General features: G+C 49.0%; 1 protein-coding gene across 4 annotated transcripts in view; it reads left to right on the forward strand.

Moving 5' to 3' along the window:
* Positions 1-21,281, forward strand: part of CDH4 (cadherin 4) — a 499,844-nt gene that overhangs the window by 3,334 nt on the left and 475,229 nt on the right. For all 4 annotated transcript variants that reach the window (XM_075571397.1, XM_075571398.1, XM_075571395.1 and 1 more), the window contains exon 2: positions 1,816-1,927. In XM_075571397.1, the coding sequence (XP_075427512.1) occupies positions 1,816-1,927 (112 nt within the window). The remainder of the gene's footprint in view (positions 1-1,815; positions 1,928-21,281) is intronic.

Raw genomic sequence — 21,281 nt, forward strand, 5'->3', positions numbered from 1 at the left:
TATGGACCAAATGCTACCAAAAAAGGATATTTTTCAATGGGGAATTCTTTTGGAATGATGTGTGTTTTCCAAAATATGTTATGGCATTTTTGTTCTCAGTTCAATTTCACTAACAATACTGTAGTGTAGCATCAGAAACAGTCAGGACTTTGTTGAATAGTAATGTATGAAGGGAAAGGCGTTGGAGCACATAGCACAGAGCTTGATTGCAGTTCTATGCGGGTCTCTTTGCTTTCTTGCTGCGTGAAGCCGTGTACCGGGCTGGCACACGAGATGCACCTTTCTACGTCTCCCACGATAAAATATTGCACCTCTAGTGATGGAGATGTTTAATAAAGCAAATGCACTTTGCTCTGCTCGCCGTACGTTGTGGAGATGTGATGTGTGTGAATGATCGCCTGTGTTTTGATGACTGCTGCTCTTCACTTCTCTTCAGCCTGCCCTGTATCTCACATCTCCCGTACATCGCACCGCAGCTCCACACACGGGGAATAGTGTCCGCTGGATAGTATTCCGGGCCAGTTGGAATGATGGGAGTCGCGTAGTCACTAATCTGCTATTAAAATGCCTGTTGTCACGCCCAATTACTGCAAGCAGCATGTCACGTCGGAGATCACCCCTTCCGCTTCAATATAAAGTAGTAGTGGGTACAACACAGTTCTGTGTCAAAAGATTTTTCTGCCTGCTGATATACATATATTATTTTACTGTACATAGCACTGACAGTGTAGGCAGCACTGTACATATAATTTCTCAGGCACACTGTGTACCTGCCTCATAGAGCTTACAATCTAATTTGGATGTCTGAGGCACAGGGAGATAAAGTGACTTGCCCAAGATCCCAAGGAGCTGACACTTCAAAATGAAGTGACATTACCCCTGAGCTACGCCATACAGAAAAAAATGAGATCTTGCTCATATTTTACAGCTTTGAACCCTTGCTATAATCTCTTGCGCCCTTTGACTCCATCCAAACACCAACTGAAAGCCCTGAAGCCTGTCCTTTTGTGTATGACTATGAGATAAAGGGTACCTGAGCGAGCACCACACAATGTCCATGTAGTAAACCTACAGTTCCTTCAAAGTGCCGGTCTCCTGTTAGACAGAGATACAAAGTACACATCTACGCACACGTTCATAATGAAGTTCCCCATTTAATGTGACAGCCAAGCACGGTGGAAAGACCACGTTTCAGGTCCCACGTGGACCTTTCCTCAGGTCACATAGTAGACCTGGCATGGGGAGCGAGTATCACAAATTACAATAAGGGATCTGCAAGCCGGTGGGGGATAGTCGCTACGATGGGAAATAAAATGAATCGGTGCCCGGATGTAAGTGGGAGCCTTGAATATGCCACCACGAGGTCACAAAGATAACGTGAACGTGTTGCTTCCATTGCTTGGCGCGCCTGTCCCTGTGTTGTGCGTTATCTCCCCGTGCCTCCATGTCTGTTCTGGGCAGTGCAGCACACACAGGACGGTCTTCTTGCATTCATACTTTCTGCAAACAAATTCTCCCTCACTGTACAAATATCGAATGTTTTATCATCAGACCAGCCTCGATTTATACACCCGTCCTAAATTACTGCCCAGAGTCTGTTTATCATCGGCTGATTTAACGAGTTACCTTATTTCTGCGCTAGCCGCAGGGATAAATCCGACCTGAAGCTATATCCATTGACGCTTGAATGTTCCGCGGCGGTTTTCTGCGTGTAGACGTGTTGCAAAGTTTCTAGGGTTCGCAGTGACCATGTTATATTTGTCACCTGGACGCACACAAATTAATTCATGGCTGCAATGCTCTGATTGTCTGCAGGTATACAGTGGGAATGTTACCGTGTCAAAGAAATGCACACCTGGCTTCTCAGAAGAAGGTTACACAGCGCTCGTCTCACCAAATATAATGGAGGGGCAGAAACTACTCAAAGGTATGTCTGAATCCCAAAGAACAAAACATATCCATTTGTTTAAAAAAGGCGTTTGTGTCAGTGAACTTTTTATGGCTGAGCTTTCTGATTTGAATCGGTAGTAAAATTACCCGCAGGCTGTTTTTTATTTTTTATTTTATTTATTTTTTTCCCCGTGTACAATTTATGAGATGAATTTGTATTACGGATGATTCATCCGGTATGTCTTATTTTCCCTGCCAGAAAAATATTTCTATGGGGAGCAGTTTGAACATTGCGATATACAAATCTTCTGTAATGCGTCCCTCGTCTGCACCATCTCTTTCCACTGCTTGGCATGTGGAATTCCATTATAACCCGTTCGCTGCTCTGCAATGCCTGGCTCTCCCCTCCAGCAGCCAAGGGGTTAACGGCCACAGCTAGAAGAGGCTGATGTATCGAGCAGATTGCTTCCCAAATGTTGTCGGGCAATTATTCTTTATTCCCTTCCCTCTTGTCGGCATTACATTGAATGCATTTGGAGACACTGGCTGCTAGTTTTAAGCAGACAAGGCGTATCCCAACCAGCTCAGGAGAACAAATTGATGCAAAGAAATGTATAAATGAATGTTATTTTCATGTTGGCGTAATGTTAACCCTGCACTAACTTCTCCTTTCGCTGCGTGTAATTGTCACGGGCGTGAGCCGATGACAGCAAAGCAAACCGTATTGATTGCAGGCACCTTGATACACTGACACAGTGTGACACATATGCCATACGGTGCTTTTAACATCAGTTGTGGATACGGACCACCATTGTGGTACTTTGTGCGCAGTCTCCATAGAGGGACGCAACATACGCGTTGGCAAAAGGATGGGTTCTCCGAGGACTTTGTAACGCTGCAGAGCATATAATAACTCAAACAGCATGGCAGAATCCACACACAGCGCTACCAGACTATATACTGCGCGTGGGAATCGTGGAAGACCAAGGACTGTGGAGGTTCAAAATAATTGGCTGAAACAATATTGCAGAAGCACTTTCTGTTTTTCTAAACTCCTTCAGTGCTGTGTGCGCCACTAAAAGAAAAGGTGTACATTAAGGCATAGGATTTACATACAAGGCAGAATCCATTCAAACAAGTGATGAAGGTATTCTACTTGTATTAACACTTCAGTAAGCAACATGGTGCATTGTAATACGCTGCTTGCCAAACCGCCAATGAAGGGTTAACTGCGTCAGCGCCAGAGATGTTTTCAGCACAGCCCACAGGCGTTCAAAGGTTGTAACCTCTTTTTAGCAGGGTGGTTGTTGTGGGGGTTTTTTTTTTTTTTTGGTCTGTATAAAGTTTACATCTCTGCAAGAAAAAGGGCAGAAATTCTCCTTTGCCAACGCCGGCGATTCTCTGAGGGTCGCGAAAACTTCCAGGAGGGGGGGAGGGGGAAGCTGAAACGTTACCAAGAAATAAATCACCCCAGCCAGGGGAGGTTACACGTAAAAAGGAGGGGAAATTACTGGAGTGGCCAAAGAAATGTTGCGCCTCGGGGTACATCCGGGGTCGGCGTGGTCACCATGTTGAAAAGGTTGGGAATGAGATCTTTTGGGCGTTTGATATTACTTCATCCGTCTTCCAGCGCTGAAACTGCGGGATCCCCCCCTAGTTTGCCGAAATATAATCTTTATTTTTAACTTATGCCAGTACTAGCAAGGAAAATCAAAGATGGCGGTGGCGTCACCCAATCGGAAGCTGCAATGTCATCTCACGTTGATGTCACGGCTTTCTATTGGCCGACCAGAGTGAGGCTGACCCCTGTGGCCCATATTGTTTCGCTCGGACAAAGGTTTCCTGTAATTACATTTCCAAACATGATATCTCAGATACCAGGGGGGGGGGGGGGGGTCTCTGTAGCTTTGAGGGCCGAGGTTTAGTTCCGGGGGCCCCCTTGTATTAAATGGATCTTTTGTTCCCCGGAATTTTGTACAATATATAATAAATGGCTCCATGGGACCTTATGCATTTGTGGCTTCACTAGTTGTATGTGATATACATACATACATGCATACATGCATGCATACATACATACATACACACATACATACATACATACATACATACATACATACACACACACACACATACATACACACATACACACACACACATACATACACACACACACACATACATACATACATACAAACACACATACACACATACATACATACATACATACATACACACATACATACATACATACATACACACATACACACATACACACATACATACACACATACATACATACATACATACATACATACATACACACATACACACATACATACATACATACACACATACACACATACATACATACATACACACACACACACACACACACATACATACATACATACATATATACACACATACATACATACATACATACATACACACATACACACATACACACATACATACATACATACATACATACATACATACATACAAACAATAACGAAAAGGAATATCTTGAGGGACTCTTTAAAGGTGGCAGACATTATGAATGTAAGGTGAACGCACCGAACTGCTCGTGCTGCCACGGTGCCCATTTAACATGCCACATGTAAAGTGAACATGCGTGTAAGCTTCTTAGCAAATCAGGCCCAAAATAACCCGCGTTGGGAAAAGCACCTTTTGCAGACGTTTTATTTAAAAATGAACGTCTCAGGTTTTGTAAATTATCTCCACTTTAGCACAAACTAGCAGACGTGGTTTTTTTTTTGTGGTAAACAAGCCCCCAGTCATTCTGTTCACTATCGTGGCATCCATTTTCATTACCCCGGTGACAGCAGGAAACACACAAGAAGAAGAAAATAGCAATTAGCGTTTATAGCAATGGCTGGATTATAATCACTGTTCTGATGGCAAACTACAAGGCATCTTCATAAACCAGAAGACAGGGCATTATCTGGAATATTGATCTTTGTTTTGCCACTTCTGTTTTATCCCTTTATCAGATTTGTAGACCGCCAGTGCATCAGAATAAGCAAGTCCTTTGAACATTTAAGCGTCTGCAACAGGACCACTCCCAATATACTGTGTGTATATAATGTGATTACCCTAATAGCGTTAGGGGACTAGTACCTATTGCCATAAGGCACCAATGAACAGTACAACCATTGTCCCATACAGTGAGAAATAAGGGTATGGAAACCCACAGATGCAACTCCCTGGTAGTTTCCAGGATCCAAAGGGGTAGTCCACAGCAGTAGATTCAGTAGCATGCAGTCCACCAAAGCAGAGAACAGGAACAAGTAGATAAAAAGGCAGTGCACTGCCTAGAGAAACAGGAGGAGGCCCACAGAAGCAAAATACATTTTATTCCAATAAAGGGATCAGACAAAGCCCCCCATAGCTACAGCAGGTGTCCCACCTACGCGTTTGGGGCCGTATGCCCTTTCTCAAGGTGTACCCTACTTCATAAAAAGCCGGTATATAAATATACGCGCCAATCGCGCTACCGAGTGACGTCCCGATCCATTAACCAATCGGCTAGCGTCTCCTACGTGTGCGTATTCCTATTGGCTAAAGGAATCGTGTCATATTCAACAAGCTTTATTGAGACCAATAAGTCCCTATACCTTACCAGTAGTGTATAAGCTTTTAGGAGGAGCCCTCCGATTGGCCAATGATCATATCAACGAGCACAACTTTATTGAAAACTCACACAACATACAGTAAACGTGTGGGGCTGTGACGTCAGTCGTTCGGCTTTCTCACCCAGTGCAAAGAAAGAAAGATATTTAAAAACAAAAAACAAATAATATAAGACAAAAAAGTATAATATTTAATAATATTTAAAAAATAGATAAATCCTAAACAAGGAAAAGTAAAAAAAACAAAAAAAAAAACAATGTTTGCACAACGAAAACACACACATTAAGAAAGCAAGAAAAGCATTTTGTTTTTCTTAATTTAGTGCAAGGTAATTAATGTAGATTACAATTGGTTGTCGGTTGAATTCCTGTCTCATCGGGTTCCGTTCACTGAAGGTTCTCACCTGCAAAACCAGTACGAAAACAGCAGCGGCTTTATCAAAGAAGAAAATTACCAATGAAAGCAAGTGGAGTTGTTTACGTTGCGCGGCGAATGCGTTGTCTCGCAATTTCTTGGCTCCTGGCCAAACACATCGTGCGGGAGCTGGCGAGAAGCTCAAACTCGCATTTTTGATTAAAAAGTACCAATTCTAGTAGCCTCGATAATCTCATCGGAGCTCTAGAATTGCAATTTTATCAATGATTCTTCTCGCCAGCCCAAGGCATAGGAGATACCGGCACCCCATAACAGGGCCTGTATGTCGGGAAGCAGGGGGTCCCCGGACCTGAAATCAACGCGGTTCTGCTCCGGAGACCCCCTGCTCCCGCACACTAGTACAGGTAATCCTCGCTATCCAACGTTTCACTTTACAACGAATGGCATATCCAACGCTTCACAATGCAACCCTGTGGGCCGTTGTTTGACGCCGGAATGCGTTATCCGACGCTCACCGCCACTGATTAACATGGGACTCACTTTACAACGGTTTCACTATCCCACGGTACTTCCAGAACGGATTCCGTTGGATAACCGAGGACTGTCTGTATTAAAATTTTAACAAAAACACTGCGATCGCCTGCGAGAGCTGTGCAGGGAGAGGCGGGTCTCCCAGCTCAGACTGCGATAAAATCGCAGGCGGGAGAACTTTGAAAAAATCTCCGAGGACTTTGCTGCTACGCCGAACGGTTTGGGCAGGTTCCTATCGTTCGGCTTGAGAGGGGTTCAGATTCTTTCTGAATACCGTGATAACTCAAATTGCAAACCGTTCGGCGGGATCATGCCAAACCTTTGCGAGACAGCAGCAAACTCATCGAAGCCACGAGAATGAGGCCCTATAACATTCAACAGCAACAAACCCAGTTTAGTAAACAATTTCTTGGCATTGACTATTCGGCCTCATACCTAACTGAGGAACAGAATTCGTCCGCCTTTCTAAAGTTGCAGGGATCAGGAATGAGTTGCCAAGAAGATTTTAGTAACGGTTATTTTTCAAGGGCTAGAGGGGGGTCAGAGATACAAGCCTTATATAAGTTGCAGGCTGAAGGCGATTGTCCTTCCATTATCCTTGGGTCCCAGTAGTGAGGCTCAGGATGTTGATACCGAGAAGTAACATGTAGCATCCAGCATACAACTTTCAGGGTCATTTCTGATTGTTAGACGTAAGGCTACGCATATAGTGCTGGCGACGCGACGTCAGGCTGCGGTCGCTGGAAAAATCAAATTGAGATGACTTCCAGCGGTCGCGACCAAGCCGCCGCGCTTACTATGAGCGCACGTGACGGGTGCAATGCATTTGTTTTGATGCGGCGTAGCCATCGCCGGCACGATAAGCGCAGCCTTAGGTTCACAGTACAATTCTACTGCATGGTCTGTATTGCGTACTCTATGAGAGCACGTTGGGGGACAATGCGCAGGGCCATAGACCACGCGGGCATGAGACCGCTGAGGCTTTGCAAAAAAATTGCCGTGCGACGGCCGGGTCACGTGTGCGGTTCCGCCAATGAGTGGGAATCGCTCACGTGACATCACGGGCACGCCCTCGCCACGCCCCCTCCCCCCACCCCCGTCGCGCTACCCTGCAGGCCACGGATCGCTTGTAGTACAGGCGCGCAAGACGTCACGCGCTCCTTTTCGTGCGCGCCTGTACTATTTCCGAGGCCTAAGAAAGAAGGATTCATTAATATGACGTTGCGGATCTGTTACAGCATCTGCCCTGCCTTGCACCAAAATCCCCAGACGTGTCCATTGAACTGTCCCGTTGCTCGCGGTGCAGGAAACGAACGCGCTAAACGGTACTCATTATTGCATTGAAGCAAAACTGATACGTCCACACCATGGGGCCTATGCTATAAGCCTTCATACAAAAAATCGCCGGGCCATTTAGATCTCCTGTTTTTGAGCGCTGCTATCACGGTATCGGAAAGCCTCGATTACCTGTGATTGCAAAATTCCCAAAACGGGCGCGTAGCCGGCGACGCGAAGATCGCCTCTCTGAGGAGTGCTTGTGACGGTAGGGGGAAATATGGCTGCTGTTTATAAAGGTTAAGTCTGCCATTACCCCTACCTCTCAGTAATACATTGGTATTGTATTATATGTTATGTATATATATATATATATATGTATATGTCTTTGCTTGGTTCCAGCACCTCAGGAATCGGGGGTTAATATGTTTGCAGTAGAATTGTTGCAAATGTTATGTTGAAGTTCTACCCACCAATCAGGGCCAAGCATGTAGGCAGCACCTTCCTACCCACCTATCAGGGCCTGGCATGTAGGCAGCACCTTCTTACCCACCAATCAGGGCCAAGCATGTAGGCAGCACCTTCCTACCCACCAATCAGGGCCGGGCATGTAGGCAGCACCTTCTTACCCACCTATCAGGGCTGGGCATGCAGGCAGCACCTTCCTACCCACCTATCAGGGCCGGGCATGTAGGCAGCACCTTCCTACCCACCAATCAGGGCCTGGGCATGTAGGCAGCACCTTCCTACCCACCTATCAGGCAGCTCCTGGCCCTGAGTGTTGCAATATTATGGTTTAAGTGTATAAAAAGGTGGGAGGGAGACCCCTAGCAGACAGGGAGGGAGACCCCTGGCAGACAGGGAGGGAGACCCCTGGCAGACAGGGAGGGAGACCCCTGGCAGACAGGGAGGGAGACCCCTAGCAGGCAGGGAGGGAGACCCCTAGCAGACAGGGGGGAGACCCCTAGCAGACAGGGGGGGAGACCCCTAGCAGACAGGGGGGGAGACCCCTAGCAGACGGAGGGAGACCCCTAGCAGACAGGGAGGGAGACCCCTAGCAGACAGGGAGGGAGACCCCTAGCAGACAGGGAGGGAAACCCCTAGCAGACAGGGAGAGAGACCCCTAGCAGGCAGGGAGGGAGACCCCTAGCAGGCAGGGAGGGAGACCCCCTAGCAGACAGGGAGGGAGACCCCTAGCAGACAGGGAGGGAGACCCCCAGCAGACAGAGAAGGAGACCCCTGGCAGACAGGGAGGGAGACCCCTAGCAGACAGGGAGGGAGACCCCCAGCAGACAGGGTAGGATACCCCCAGCAGACAGGGAGGGAGACCCCTAGCAGACAGGGAGGGAGACCCCTAGCAGGCAGGGAGGGAAACCCCTAGCAGACAGGGAGGGAGACCCCTAGCAGACAGGGGGGGGGGGGGAGACCCCTAGCAGACAGGGAGGGAGACCCCTAGCAGACAGGGAGGGAGACCCCCAGCAGACAGGGAAGAAGACCCCCAGCAGACAGGGAGGGAGACCCCCAGGAGACAGGGAGGGAGACCCCTAGGAGACAGGGAGGGAGACCCCTAGCAGACAGGGAGGGTGACCCCTAGCAGAAAGGGAGGGAGACCCCCAGCAGACAGGGAGGGAGACCCCTAGGAGACAGGGAGGGAGACCCCTAGCAGACAGGGAGGGAGACCCCTAGGAGACAGGGAGGGAGACCCCTAGCAGACAGGGAGGGAGAACCCTAGAAGACAGGGAGGGAGACCCCTAGCAGACAGTCAGGGAGACCCCTAGCAGACAGGGAGGGAGACCCCTAGCAGACAGGGAGGGAGACCCCTAGCAGACAGGGAGGGAGACCCCTAGCAGACAGGGGGGGGAGACCCCTAGCAGACAGGGAGGGAGACCCCTAGCAGACAGGGAGGGAGACCCCTAGCAGACAGGGAGGGAGACCCCTAGGAGACAGGGAGGGAGACCCCTAGCAGACAGGGAGGGAGACCCCTAGAAGACAGGGAGGGAGACCCCTAGCAGACAGGGAGGGAGACCCCTAGCAGACAGGGAGGGAGACCCCTAGCAGACAGGTAGGGAGACCCCTAGCAGACAGGGAGGGAGACCCCTAGCAGGCAGGGAGGGAGACCCCTAGCAGACAGGGAGGGAGACCCCTAGCAGACAGGGGGGGGGAGACCCCTAGCAGATAGGGAGGGAGACCCCTAGCAGATAGGGAGGGAGACCCCTAGCAGACAGGGAGGGAGACCCCTGGCAGACAGGGAGGGAGACCCCTAGCAGACAGGGAGGGAGACCCCTAGCAGACAGGGAGGGAGACCCCCAGCAGACAGGGAGGGAGACCCCTAGCAGACAGGGAGGGAGACCCCCAGCAGACAGAGCCTGCAGAGAGTTACAGAGGTGTTGCTGTAACGGGGAGAAACTGCAGTGTCCAATCCAGTGCAGGTCTCAGGTCTGAAAACCAGTCCTGTAGGTACTGGGCAAAGAGAGAACAGGGGAAATCTCGGCAAGTAAGTCCCTGCGACTAGTTAGGCAGGGTACCCCCCAGTTTCCCCAGTTGGGTATACGTCCCTGCGACTAGTTTTCCAATATATTAATTTTATAAACTCCCATGTTCTGTCTGGCGATATTGATCCCGGGTATTAGTCCTGGTCTCCGTGTTCTGTCTGGCGATATTGATCCCGGGTATTAGTCCTGGTCTCCGTGTTCTGTCTGGCGATATTGTTCCCTGGTATTAGTCCTGGTCTCCCGTGTCTGTCTGGCGATATTGATCCCGGGTATTAGTCCTGGTCTCTGTGTTCTGTCTGGCGATATTGATCCCGGGTATTAGTCCTGGTCTCCCGTGTTCTGTCTGGCGATATTGATCCCTGGTATTAGTCCTGGTCTCCCGTGCCTGGCGATATTGATCCCTGGTATTAGTCCTGGTCTCTGTGTTCTGTCTGGCGATATTGATCCCGGGTATTAGTCCTGGTCTCCCGTGTCTGTCTGGCGATATTGATCCCGGGTATTAGTCCTGGTCTCTGTGTTCTGTCTGGCGATATTGATCCCTGGTATTAGTGCTGGTCTCCGTGTTCTGTCTGGCGATATTGTTCCCGGGTATTAGTCCTGGTCTCCCGTGTTCTGTCTGGCGATATTGATCCCGGGTATTAGTCCTGGTCTCTGTGTTCTGTCTGGCGATATTGATCCCGGGTATTAGTCCTGGTCTCCCGTGTCTGTCTGGCGATATTGATCCCGGGTATTAGTCCTGGTCTCCCGTGTTCTGTCTGGCGATATTGATCCCGGGTATTAGTCCTGGTCTCCCGTGTCTGTCTGGCGATATTGATCCCTGGTATTAGTCCTGGTCTCTCGTGTTCTGTCTGGCGATATTGATCCCGGGTATTAGTCCTGGTCTCCCGTGTCTGTCTGGCGATATTGATCCCTGGTATTAGTCCTGGTCTCCCGTGTTCTGTCTGGCGATATTGATCCCGGGTATTAGTCCTGGTCTCCCGTGTCTGTCCGGCGATATTGTTCCCGGGTATTAGTCCTGGTCTCCCGTGTCTGTCTGGCGATATTGATCCCGGGTATTAGTCCTGGTCTCTGTGTTCTGTCTGGCGATATTGATCCCGGGTATTAGTCCTGGTCTCCCGTGTCTGTCTGGCGATATTGATCCCTGGTATTAGTGCTGGTCTCTCGTGTTCTGTCTGGCGATATTGATCCCGGGTATTAGTCCTGGTCTCCCGTGTTCTGTCTGGCGATATTGATCCCGGGTATTAGTCCTGGTCTCCCGTGTCTGTCTGGCGATATTGATCCCTGGTATTAGTCCTGGTCTCTGTGTTCTGTCTGGCGATATTGATCCCTGGTATTAGTCCTGGTCTCCCGTGTCTGTCTGGCGATATTGATCCCTGGTATTAGTCCTGGTCTCCGTGTTCTGTCTGGCGATATTGATCCCTGGTATTAGTCCTGGTCTCCCGTGTTCTGTCTGGCGATATTGATCCCGGGTATTAGTCCTGGTCTCCCGTGTCTGTCCGGCGATATTGATCCCTGGTATTAGTCCTGGTCTCTCGTGTTCTGTCTGGCGATATTGATCCCGGGTATTAGTCCTGGTCTCCCGTGTTCTGTCTGGCGATATTGATCCCTGGTATTAGTCCTGGTCTCCCGTGTCTGTCTGGCGATATTGATCCCTGGTATTAGTCCTGGTCTCCCGTGTTCTGTCTGGCGATATTGATCCCGGGTATTAGTCCTGGTCTCCCGTGTTCTGTCTGGCGATATTGATCCCTGGTATTAGTCCTGGTCTCCCGTGTCTGTCTGGCGATATTGATCCCGGGTATTAGTCCTGGTCTCCCGTGTTCTGTCTGGCGATATTGATCCCTGGTATTAGCCCTGGTCTCCCGTGTTCTGTCTGGCGATATTGATCCCTGGTATTAGTCCTGGTCTCCCGTGTCTGTCTGGCGATATTGATCCCGGGTATTAGTCCTGGTCTCCCGTGTTCTGTCTGGCGATATTGATCCCGGGTATTAGTCCTGGTCTCCCGTGTTCTGTCTGGCGATATTGATCCCTGGTATTAGTCCTGGTCTCCCGTGTCTGTCTGGCGATATTGATCCCGGGTATTAGTCCTGGTCTCCCGTGTTCTGTCTGGCGATATTGACCCCTGGTATTAGCCCTGGTCTCCCGTGTTCTGTCTGGCGATATTGATCCCTGGTATTAGTCCTGGTCTCCTGTGTCTGTCTGGCGATATTGATCCCTGGTATTAGTGCTGGTCTCTCGTGTTCTGTCTGGCGATATTGATCCCTGGTATTAGTCCTGGTCTCCCGTGTTCTGTCTGGCGATATTGATCCCTGGTATTAGTCCTGGTCTCCCGTGTCTGTCTGGCGATATTGATCCCTGGTATTAGTCCTGGTCTCCCGTGTTCTGTCTGGCGATATTGATCACTGGTATTAGTCCTGGTCTCCCGTGTTCTGTCTGGCGATATTGATCCCTGGTATTAGTCCTGGTCTCCTGTGTCCTGTCTGGCGATATTGATCCCTGGTATTAGTCCTGGTCTCCCGTGAGAGTGCTCACCTGGCGATTTCTTTCAGCTGCAGAGAGAGCCGCCTCTCCCTGCGCATATCTCACCCGAAATTAATGTTGTTTATAGTGTATATGAGCAGGGGGTCTCCGGAGCAGAACCGCGTTGATTTCGGGTCCGGGGACCCCCTGCTTCCCGAGATACAGGCCCCGTTATGGGGTGCCGGTATCTCCTATGCATTTTATTCCCATGGTCACGTGACATGGGACATTTAAATGCATAGGAGATACCGGCACCCCATAACGGGGCCTGTATCTCGGGAAGCAGGGGGTCCCCGGACCTGAAATCAACGCGGTTCTGCTCCGGAGACCCCCTGCTCATCTACAGTAGTATTAACATTTATATTAAAACAGCTGCTACCCACAATAAACATTAAAAACACAACAACACTAATACCCACCTCCTCTACCCCCACATGATTGATACCAGAGGCTGGGGGTCCTCAGGTGGTGTCCGGCGGTTTCTGTGGGCCCTTGGGTGGTCCCTGCGGGTGTCCAGGGGTCCTCAAGTGATCCCTGTGGGTGTCTGAGGACCCTCGGGTGGTCCCTGTGTGGGAGTCTGTTGGCCCACGGGTGTCTTTGGTCCCTCGGGTGGTCCCGTGGGTCCCCACTTGCCAACTGTACCAATCCTGTGGCCAAATTTTTTTGGGCAATACATTGAAATAAATAACCCCCCCCCAGTACTGTAATGGGCAATCCCCCCACTTACAAAGCCAGACGTGGACTTCAGATACTCTTATCCCTAGAGCAACACATAAAACTAGGCATGGTCATCCATTTGACCCGCCTTTGAAACAACTCATGTATTTTTAAGGCAACCTACAGCTAAAATTAACCTCTTAAATACTTAATGCCTCATAATCAGCGGCGGATTTCGAAATCCGCCGACCCTACGCACCCACATATGCCCGCCGGCTCCTTTCTGCCTCCCTCCTTCCAATTCGCAGTGCCAAATGGCGCAGCGGATGTTACCAAAGTGACGTCACACGGCGTCTCGTTGCAATGGTAACGCGACGTCATGATGTCATTTGACACAGCAACGTCACGCTGCCATGGCAACGAGACGCCGTGTGACGCCATGCTGGTGACGTCTGCAGCGTCATTTGATGCTGCAAATCGGAAGGAGGAGGAGGGAGGCAGAAAGGAGACAGCAAGGAGGCGCCCGGCGTATGTAAGTGACTTCCCATCAGGCCCGAGAGTGCGGCATATGTATATGGGGGCGGGCATTTTTGCCACCCCAAGATTTTGTCGCACTAGGCCCGGGCCTCATAATCCGCCACTGCTCATAATATTATCGTGACAAGTCTGCGGGATATGCCCGGGTGACACAGATGAGGTTTAGGCTGGGGAGGAACCCCTGAGTTTGTTCATTGAAAGCCTTCACCTCACCCACTACACAGTGTCTCGTCTTTAAAACAGAAATGCCCCCAAACATTAGACAGAGTAGAGGTCTCAGTAGCATCGTGGCATTGCCGCTGTTACAAGTTTTCCAAGCGACACCCGTATTGATACTGCTAAGGGCTCAGGCTTCTATTTTATTTTCCACCCGTGGTCTCACAGAGTACCACAAGTTCTACTCCCAGCAGTGAGAATTAGCAGAGAAGGGAATCTCAGTTCCAACATGATAAGAAAGTGAAAGGCTCACGATAGAAACACTCTCTCAGCTGTGTTGGTTGTGTGTTAGCAAATCCTTCGTGTTTGATAGCGCGTCAGGGCTTCTCACCTGTTTCCTAGGGGACGGCGGGACGGGCTCTGTGGCTAACAAACTAATCAGACATCCACATATAATATAAAACTAACGCAGATCCTGGTATACCCGGGACAGTCATGGTTTGCAGAGGTATGTAGAAAAGCACAAATAGTCGAGGAATTACTTTACATGGCTGGGAAGTAAGGGGACCCCGTAGCTGAACCCTGTTAATTGCAGCCCTGGCGGCCCCCTGATCCCCAAAATACTCACAAGGGGATGTGCCGCAGTTAGCATCCCCTTCGGGGGAAACAAAATGGTGTTATACAAGCCAATAGTTTCCTATTGACCTGGGTAATGCAGGGATTTAACTGACGGCACGGTTACCGGTAAGTATCTCAGGGTATTCCTGGAGGTGAAATGAATGTGATTCTGGGGACCCCTTGCTTCCCACCTATGTAAATAAAAAGGGGGGCCGAGCAAGGAATTGTACTTTAAAGTGTTCTAACATCACCCCAAAAAATCTATTAAAATATAAGTGTAGAGGAAGAAATATTTGGTAACTCGCGTGGTCAATTGTTTTAATAAAGTGAATTAATATTTATTGAAACAGAAGGGAACCTGTTTCTGAAGGAAGGTTCGCCTGAGAGACCGAAACGTTGATCCTTCTTTATAAATAAATTTACTTGATTAAAAAGGCACGTCCCCCCCCCCATCTCCATTACAGAATACTTCAAAATATAAGCGACATGTGTTAGATCAGCCCCATCTTCAGTGATTCCCAACAGAAGGTCCGAGAAGCCGTACTGTAGGTTTGGTAGGGGTCTCCAAGGGGTTCGCCAAAAAAAAACCATGTAATGGCGGATCCCAGGCAGTATAGCGGGTTCCTGCACATTTTGTAAGGTCCCAAACTTCACCTTATCGTGGGGGAACGTCGCTGTAACTTACAGGAGGAGATTCCAAAGTCGTGCCCCTCAATGCATTAACATCCACAGCAGCAGGGCATTGTGGGAACCTCCGCTGTGAGTGACAGATATACCCCCCCCCCCTATGCTGTCTGCACTGAGGGGCAGTTGGGGGCCTTATTAAGCGTGTTCCCCCCACAACGCAGGTCACTGGGATCGTTCATACAGGTTTGTTACCGATAGTCTGATAAGTCGGCGATAAGATTTATAACTTAGGGATTCGTGTAACAAATGTTTTCCAGCAGGGGGCGCAGTGTCACAGGCTGGGAGCCGCTGGCCTACAATATGTCTAATATATTAGTAGTGAATGTAGAGATGTATCTCATGACTTTCCCCAAATATAATGTAATGTATCTCATCATAAAGCAGCATATCACAGAATTTCTGTAGGGTTCAGTGGCAACATTGGTGCAGAATGTCCCAACATATCCCAAAATAAGGCACCAAAGGAGACATTGAAGCCTGCAACATCTCTAGACTGTTACCAGCTGAGCCTTCCAGAAATCTGCAAGCATTAATATAAGCGAAGCGCGTGAGTGTATCGGCTAGCTTTAATATAAGCGAAGCGCGTGAGGGTACCGGCTAGCTTTAATATAAGCGAAATGCGTGAGTGTATCGGCTAGCTTTAATATAAGCGAAGCGCGTGAGTGTACCGGCTAGCTTTAATATAAGCGAAGCGCGTGTGTACCTGCTAGCTGTAATATAAGAGAAGCGCGTGTGTGTACCTGCTAGCTGTAATATAAGAGAAGCGCGCATGTGTACCTGCTAGCTGTAATATAAGAGACGCATCTTGTGTACCTGCTAGCTGTAATATAAGAGAAGCGCGCGTGTGTACCTGCTAGCTGTAATATAAGAGAAGCGCATGTGTACCTGCTAGCTTTAATATAAGAGAAGCGCGTGTGTACCTGCTAGCTTTAATATAAGAGACGCACCTTGTGTACCTGCTAGCTGTAATATAAGAGAAGCGCGCGCGTGTACCTGCTAGCTTTAATATAAGAGAAGTGCGTCAGTGTACCGGCTAGCATTAATATAAGCGATGCGCGCGTGTGTACCTGCTAGCATTAATATAAGCGAAGCGCACGTGTGTACCTGCTAGCTTTTATATAAGCGAAGCGCGTGTGTGTACCTGCTAGCTTTAATATAAGCGAAGCGCGCGTGTACCTGCTAGTTGTAATATAAGAGAAGCGCGCGTGTACCTGCTAGCTTTAATATAAGAGAAGCGCGCGTGTGTCCCTGCTAGTTGTAATATAAGAGAATTTGAAAACTTTGAAAAAGTCTCGGACAGAGACGAAACGCGTCAGAGTATGTTATCTGCGATGTACAGCATGTTCTAATAAAGCTGATTTTATCTTCATCCTTTGACTGGACTCCAAGTGCTGTGACCGCCTCCACCCTACTATTTAGTAATATAAGAGAAGCGCGCGTGTACCTGCTAGCTTTAATATAAGAGAAGCGCGCGTGTGTCCCTGCTAGCTGTAATATAAGAGAAGCGCGCGTGTGTCCCTGCTAGCTGTAATATAAGAGAAGCGCGCGTGTGTACCTGCTAGCTGTAATATAAGAGAAGCACGCGTGTAACCTGCTAGCTGTAATATAAGAGAAGCGCGCGTGTACCTGCTAGCTGTAATATAAGAGAAGCGCGCGTGTCCATGATAGCTGTAATATAAGAGAAGTGCGCGCGTTTGTCCCTGCTAGCTGTAATATAAGAGAAGCGCGCGTGTCCCTGCTAGCTGTAATATAAGAGAAGCGCGCGTGTGTACCTGCTAGCTGTAATATAAGAGAAGCGCGCGTATCCCTGCTAGCTGTAATATAAGAGAAGCGCCCGCGTGTGTACCTGCTAGCTGTAATATAAGAGATGCGCGCGTGTGTCCCTACTAGCTGTAATATAAGAGAAGTGCGCGCGTGTGTCCCTGCTAGCTGTAATATAAGAGAAGCGCGCGTGTGTCCCTACTAGCTGTAATATAAGAGAAGTGCGCGCGTGTGTCCCTGCTAGCTGTAATATAAGAGAAGCACGCGTGTACCTGCTAGCTGTAATATAAGAGAAGTGCGCGTGTCCCTGCTAGCTGTAATATAAGAGAAGTGCGCGCGTGTGTCCGTGCTAGCTGTAATATAAGAGAAGCACGCGTGTACCTGCTAGCTGTAATATAAGAGAAGCGCGTGTGTCCCTGCTAGCTGTAATATAAGAGAAGCGCGCGTGTGTCCCTACTAGCTGTAATATAAGAGAAGCGCGCGTGTCCCTGCTAGCTGTAATATAAGAGAAGCGCGCGTGTGTACCTGCTAGCTGTAATATAAGAGAAGCGCGCGTGTGTACCTGCTAGCTGTAATATAAGAGAAGCGCGCGTGTGTACCTGCTAGCTGTAATATAAGAGAAGCGCGCGTGTGTACATGCTAGCTGTAATATAAGAGAAGCGCGCGTGTGTCCCTACTAGCTGTAATATAAGAGAAGCGCGCGTGTGTCCCTACTAGCTGTAATATAAGAGAAGCGCGCGTGTCCCTGCTAGCTGTAATATAAGAGAAGCGCGCGTGTGTCCCTACTAGCTGTAATATAAGAGAAGCGCGCGTATCCCTGCTAGCTGTAATATAAGAGAAGTGCGCGCGTGTCCCTGCTAGCTGTAATATAAGAGAAGCGCGCGTGTCCCTGCTAGCTGTAATATAAGAGAAGCGCGTGTGTCCCTGCTAGCTGTAATATAAGAGAAGCGCGCGTGTGTCCCTACTAGCTGTAATATAAGAGAAGCGCGCGTATCCCTGCTAGCTGTAATATAAGAGAAGCGCGCGTGTACCTGCTAGCTGTAATATAAGAGAAGCGCGCGTGTGTCCCTGCTAGCTGTAATATAAGAGAAGCGCGTGTGTCCCTGCTAGCTGTAATATAAGAGAAGCACGCGTGTACCTGCTAGCTGTAATATAAGAGAAGCGCGCGTGTACCTGCTAGCTGTAATATAAGAGAAGCGCGCGTGTGTCCCTACTAGCTGTAATATAAGAGAAGCGCGCGTGTGTCCCTGCTAGCTGTAATATAAGAGAAGTGCGCGCGTGTGTCCCTGCTAGCTGTAATATAAGAGAAGCGCGCGTGTGTCCCTACTAGCTGTAATATAAGAGAAGCGCGCGTGTGTCCCTGCTAGCTGTAATATAAGAGAAGTGCGCGCGTGTGTCCCTGCTAGCTGTAATATAAGAGAAGCGCGCGTGTCCCTGCAAGCTGTAATATAAGAGAAGCGCGCGTGTCCCTGCTAGCTGTAATATAAGAGAAGCGCGCGTGTCCCTGCTAGCTGTAATATAAGAGAAGCGCGCGTGTCCCTGCTAGCTGTAATATAAGAGAAGCGCGTGTGTCCCTACTAGCTGTAATATAAGAGAAGCGCGTGTGTGTGTACCTGCTAGCTGTAATATAAGAGAAGCGCGCGTGTCTCTGCTAGCTGTAATATAAGAGAAGCGCGCGTGTGTCTCTACTAGCTGTAATATAAGAGAAGCGCGCGTGTACCTGCTAGCTGTAATATAAGAGAAGCGCGTGTGTCCCTGCTAGCTGTAATATAAGAGAAGCGCGACTGTCCCTGCTAGCTGTAATATAAGAGAAGCGCGCGTGTGTCCCTACTAGCTGTAATATAAGAGAAGCGCGCGTGTGTCCCTGCTAGCTGTAATATAAGAGAAGCGCGCGTGTGTCCCTGCTAGCTGTAATATAAGAGAAGCGCGCGTGTGTCCCTGCTAGCTGTAATATAAGAGAAGCGCGCGTGTGTCCCTACTAGCTGTAATATAAGAGAAGCGCGCGTGTCCCTGCTAGCTGTAATATAAGAGAAGCGCGCGTGTGTCCCTGCTAGCTGTAATATAAGAGAAGCGCGCGTGTGTCCCTGCTAGCTGTAATATAAGAGAAGCGCGCGTGTCCCTGCTAGCTGTAATATAAGAGAAGCGCGCGTGTGTCCCTGCTAGCTGTAATATAAGAGAAGCGCGCGTGTGTCCCTGCTAGCTGTAATATAAGAGAAGCGCGCGTGTCCCTGCTAGCTGTAATATAAGAGAAGCGCGTGTGTCCCTGCTAGCTGTAATATAAGAGAAGCGCGTGTGTCCCTGCTAGCTGTAATATAAGAGAAGCGCGCGTGTGTCCCTGCTAGCTGTAATATAAGAGAAGCGCGTGTGTCCCTGCAAGCTGTAATATAAGAGAAGCGCGCGTGTGTCCCTGCTAGCTGTAATATAAGAGAAGCGCGCGTGTGTCCCTGCTAGCTGTAATATAAGAGAAGCGCACGTGTCCCTGCTAGCTGTAATATAAGAGAAGCGCGTGTGTCCCTGCTAGCTGTAATATAAGAGAAGCGCGTGTGTCCCTGCTAGCTGTAATATAAGAGAAGCGCGCGTGTACCTGCAAGCTGTAATATAAGAGAAGCGCGCGTGTGTCCCTGCTAGCTGTAATATAAGAGAAGCGCGCGTATCCCTGCTAGCTGTAATATAAGAGAAGCGCGCGTGTGTCCCTGCTAGCTGTAATATAAGAGAAGCGCGTGTGTCCCTGCTAGCTGTAATATAAGAGAAGCGCGTGTGTCCCTGCTAGCTGTAATATAAGAGAAGCGCGCGTGTCCCTGCTAGCTGTAATATAAGAGAAGCGCGCGTATGTGCCTGCTAGCTGTAATATAAGAGAAGCGCGCGTGTCCCTGCTAGCTGTAATATAAGAGAAGCGCGCGTGTCCCTGCTAGCTGTAATATAAGAGAAGCGCGCGTGTGTCCCTACTAGCTGTAATATAAGAGAAGCGCGCGTGTGTACCTGCTAGCTGTAATATAAGAGAAGCGCGCGTGTACCTGCTAGCTGTAATATAAGAGAAGCGCGCGTGTACCTGCTAGCTGTAATATAAGAGAAGCGCGTGTGTACCTGCTAGCTGTAATATAAGAGAAGCGCGCGTATCCCTGCTAGCTGTAATATAAGAGAAGCGCGCGTGTGTCCCTGCTAGCTGTAATATAAGAGAATCGCGCGTGTGTACCTGCTAGCTGTAATATAAGAGAATCGCGCGTGTGTACCTGCTAGCTGTAATATAAGAGAATCGCGCGTGTGTACCTGCTAGCTGTAATGTAAGAGAATCGCGCGTGTGTACCTGCTAGCTGTAATATAAGAGAAGCGCGCGTATCCCTGCTAGCTGTAATATAAGAGAAGCGCGCGTATCCCTGCTAGCTGTAATATAAGAGAAGCGCGCGTATCCCTGCTAGCTGTAATATAAGAGAAGCGCGCGTATCCCTGCTAGCTGTAATATAAGAGAATCGCGCGTGTGTACCTGCTAGCTGTAATATAAGAGAAGCGCGCGTATCCCTGCTAGCTGTAATATAAGAGAAGCGCGCGTATCCCTGCTAGCTGTAATATAAGAGAAGCGCGTGTGTCCCTGCTAGCTGTAATATAAGAGAAGCGCGCGTGTACCTGCTAGCTGTAATATAAGAGAAGCGCGCGTATCCCTGCTAGCTGTAATATAAGAGAAGCGCGCGTATCCCTGCTAGCTGTAATATAAGAGAAGCGCGCGTGTCCCTGCTAGCTGTAATATAAGAGAAGCGCGCGTGTACCTGCTAGCTGTAATATAAGAGAAGCGCGCGTGTCCCTGCTAGCTGTAATATAAGAGAAGCGCGTGTGTCCCTGCTAGCTGTAATATAAGAGAAGCGCGCGTATGTACCTGCTAGCTGTAATATAAGAGAAGCGCGTGTGTACCTGCTAGCTGTAATATAAGAGAAGCGCGCGTGTCCCTGCTAGCTGTAATATAAGAGAAGCGCGCGTGTGTCCCTGCTAGCTGTAATATAAGAGAAGCGCGCGTGTGTCCCTGCTAGCTGTAATATAAGAGAAGCGCGCGTGTGTCCCTGCTAGCTGTAATATAAGAGAAGCGCGCGTGTCCCTGCTAGCTGTAATATAAGAGAAGCGCGCGTGTCCCTGCTAGCT

The sequence above is a fragment of the Ascaphus truei genome, chromosome 15 (assembly GCF_040206685.1).
Source record: "Ascaphus truei isolate aAscTru1 chromosome 15, aAscTru1.hap1, whole genome shotgun sequence".
In the NCBI taxonomy this organism is placed as follows: Eukaryota; Metazoa; Chordata; class Amphibia; order Anura; family Ascaphidae; genus Ascaphus; species Ascaphus truei.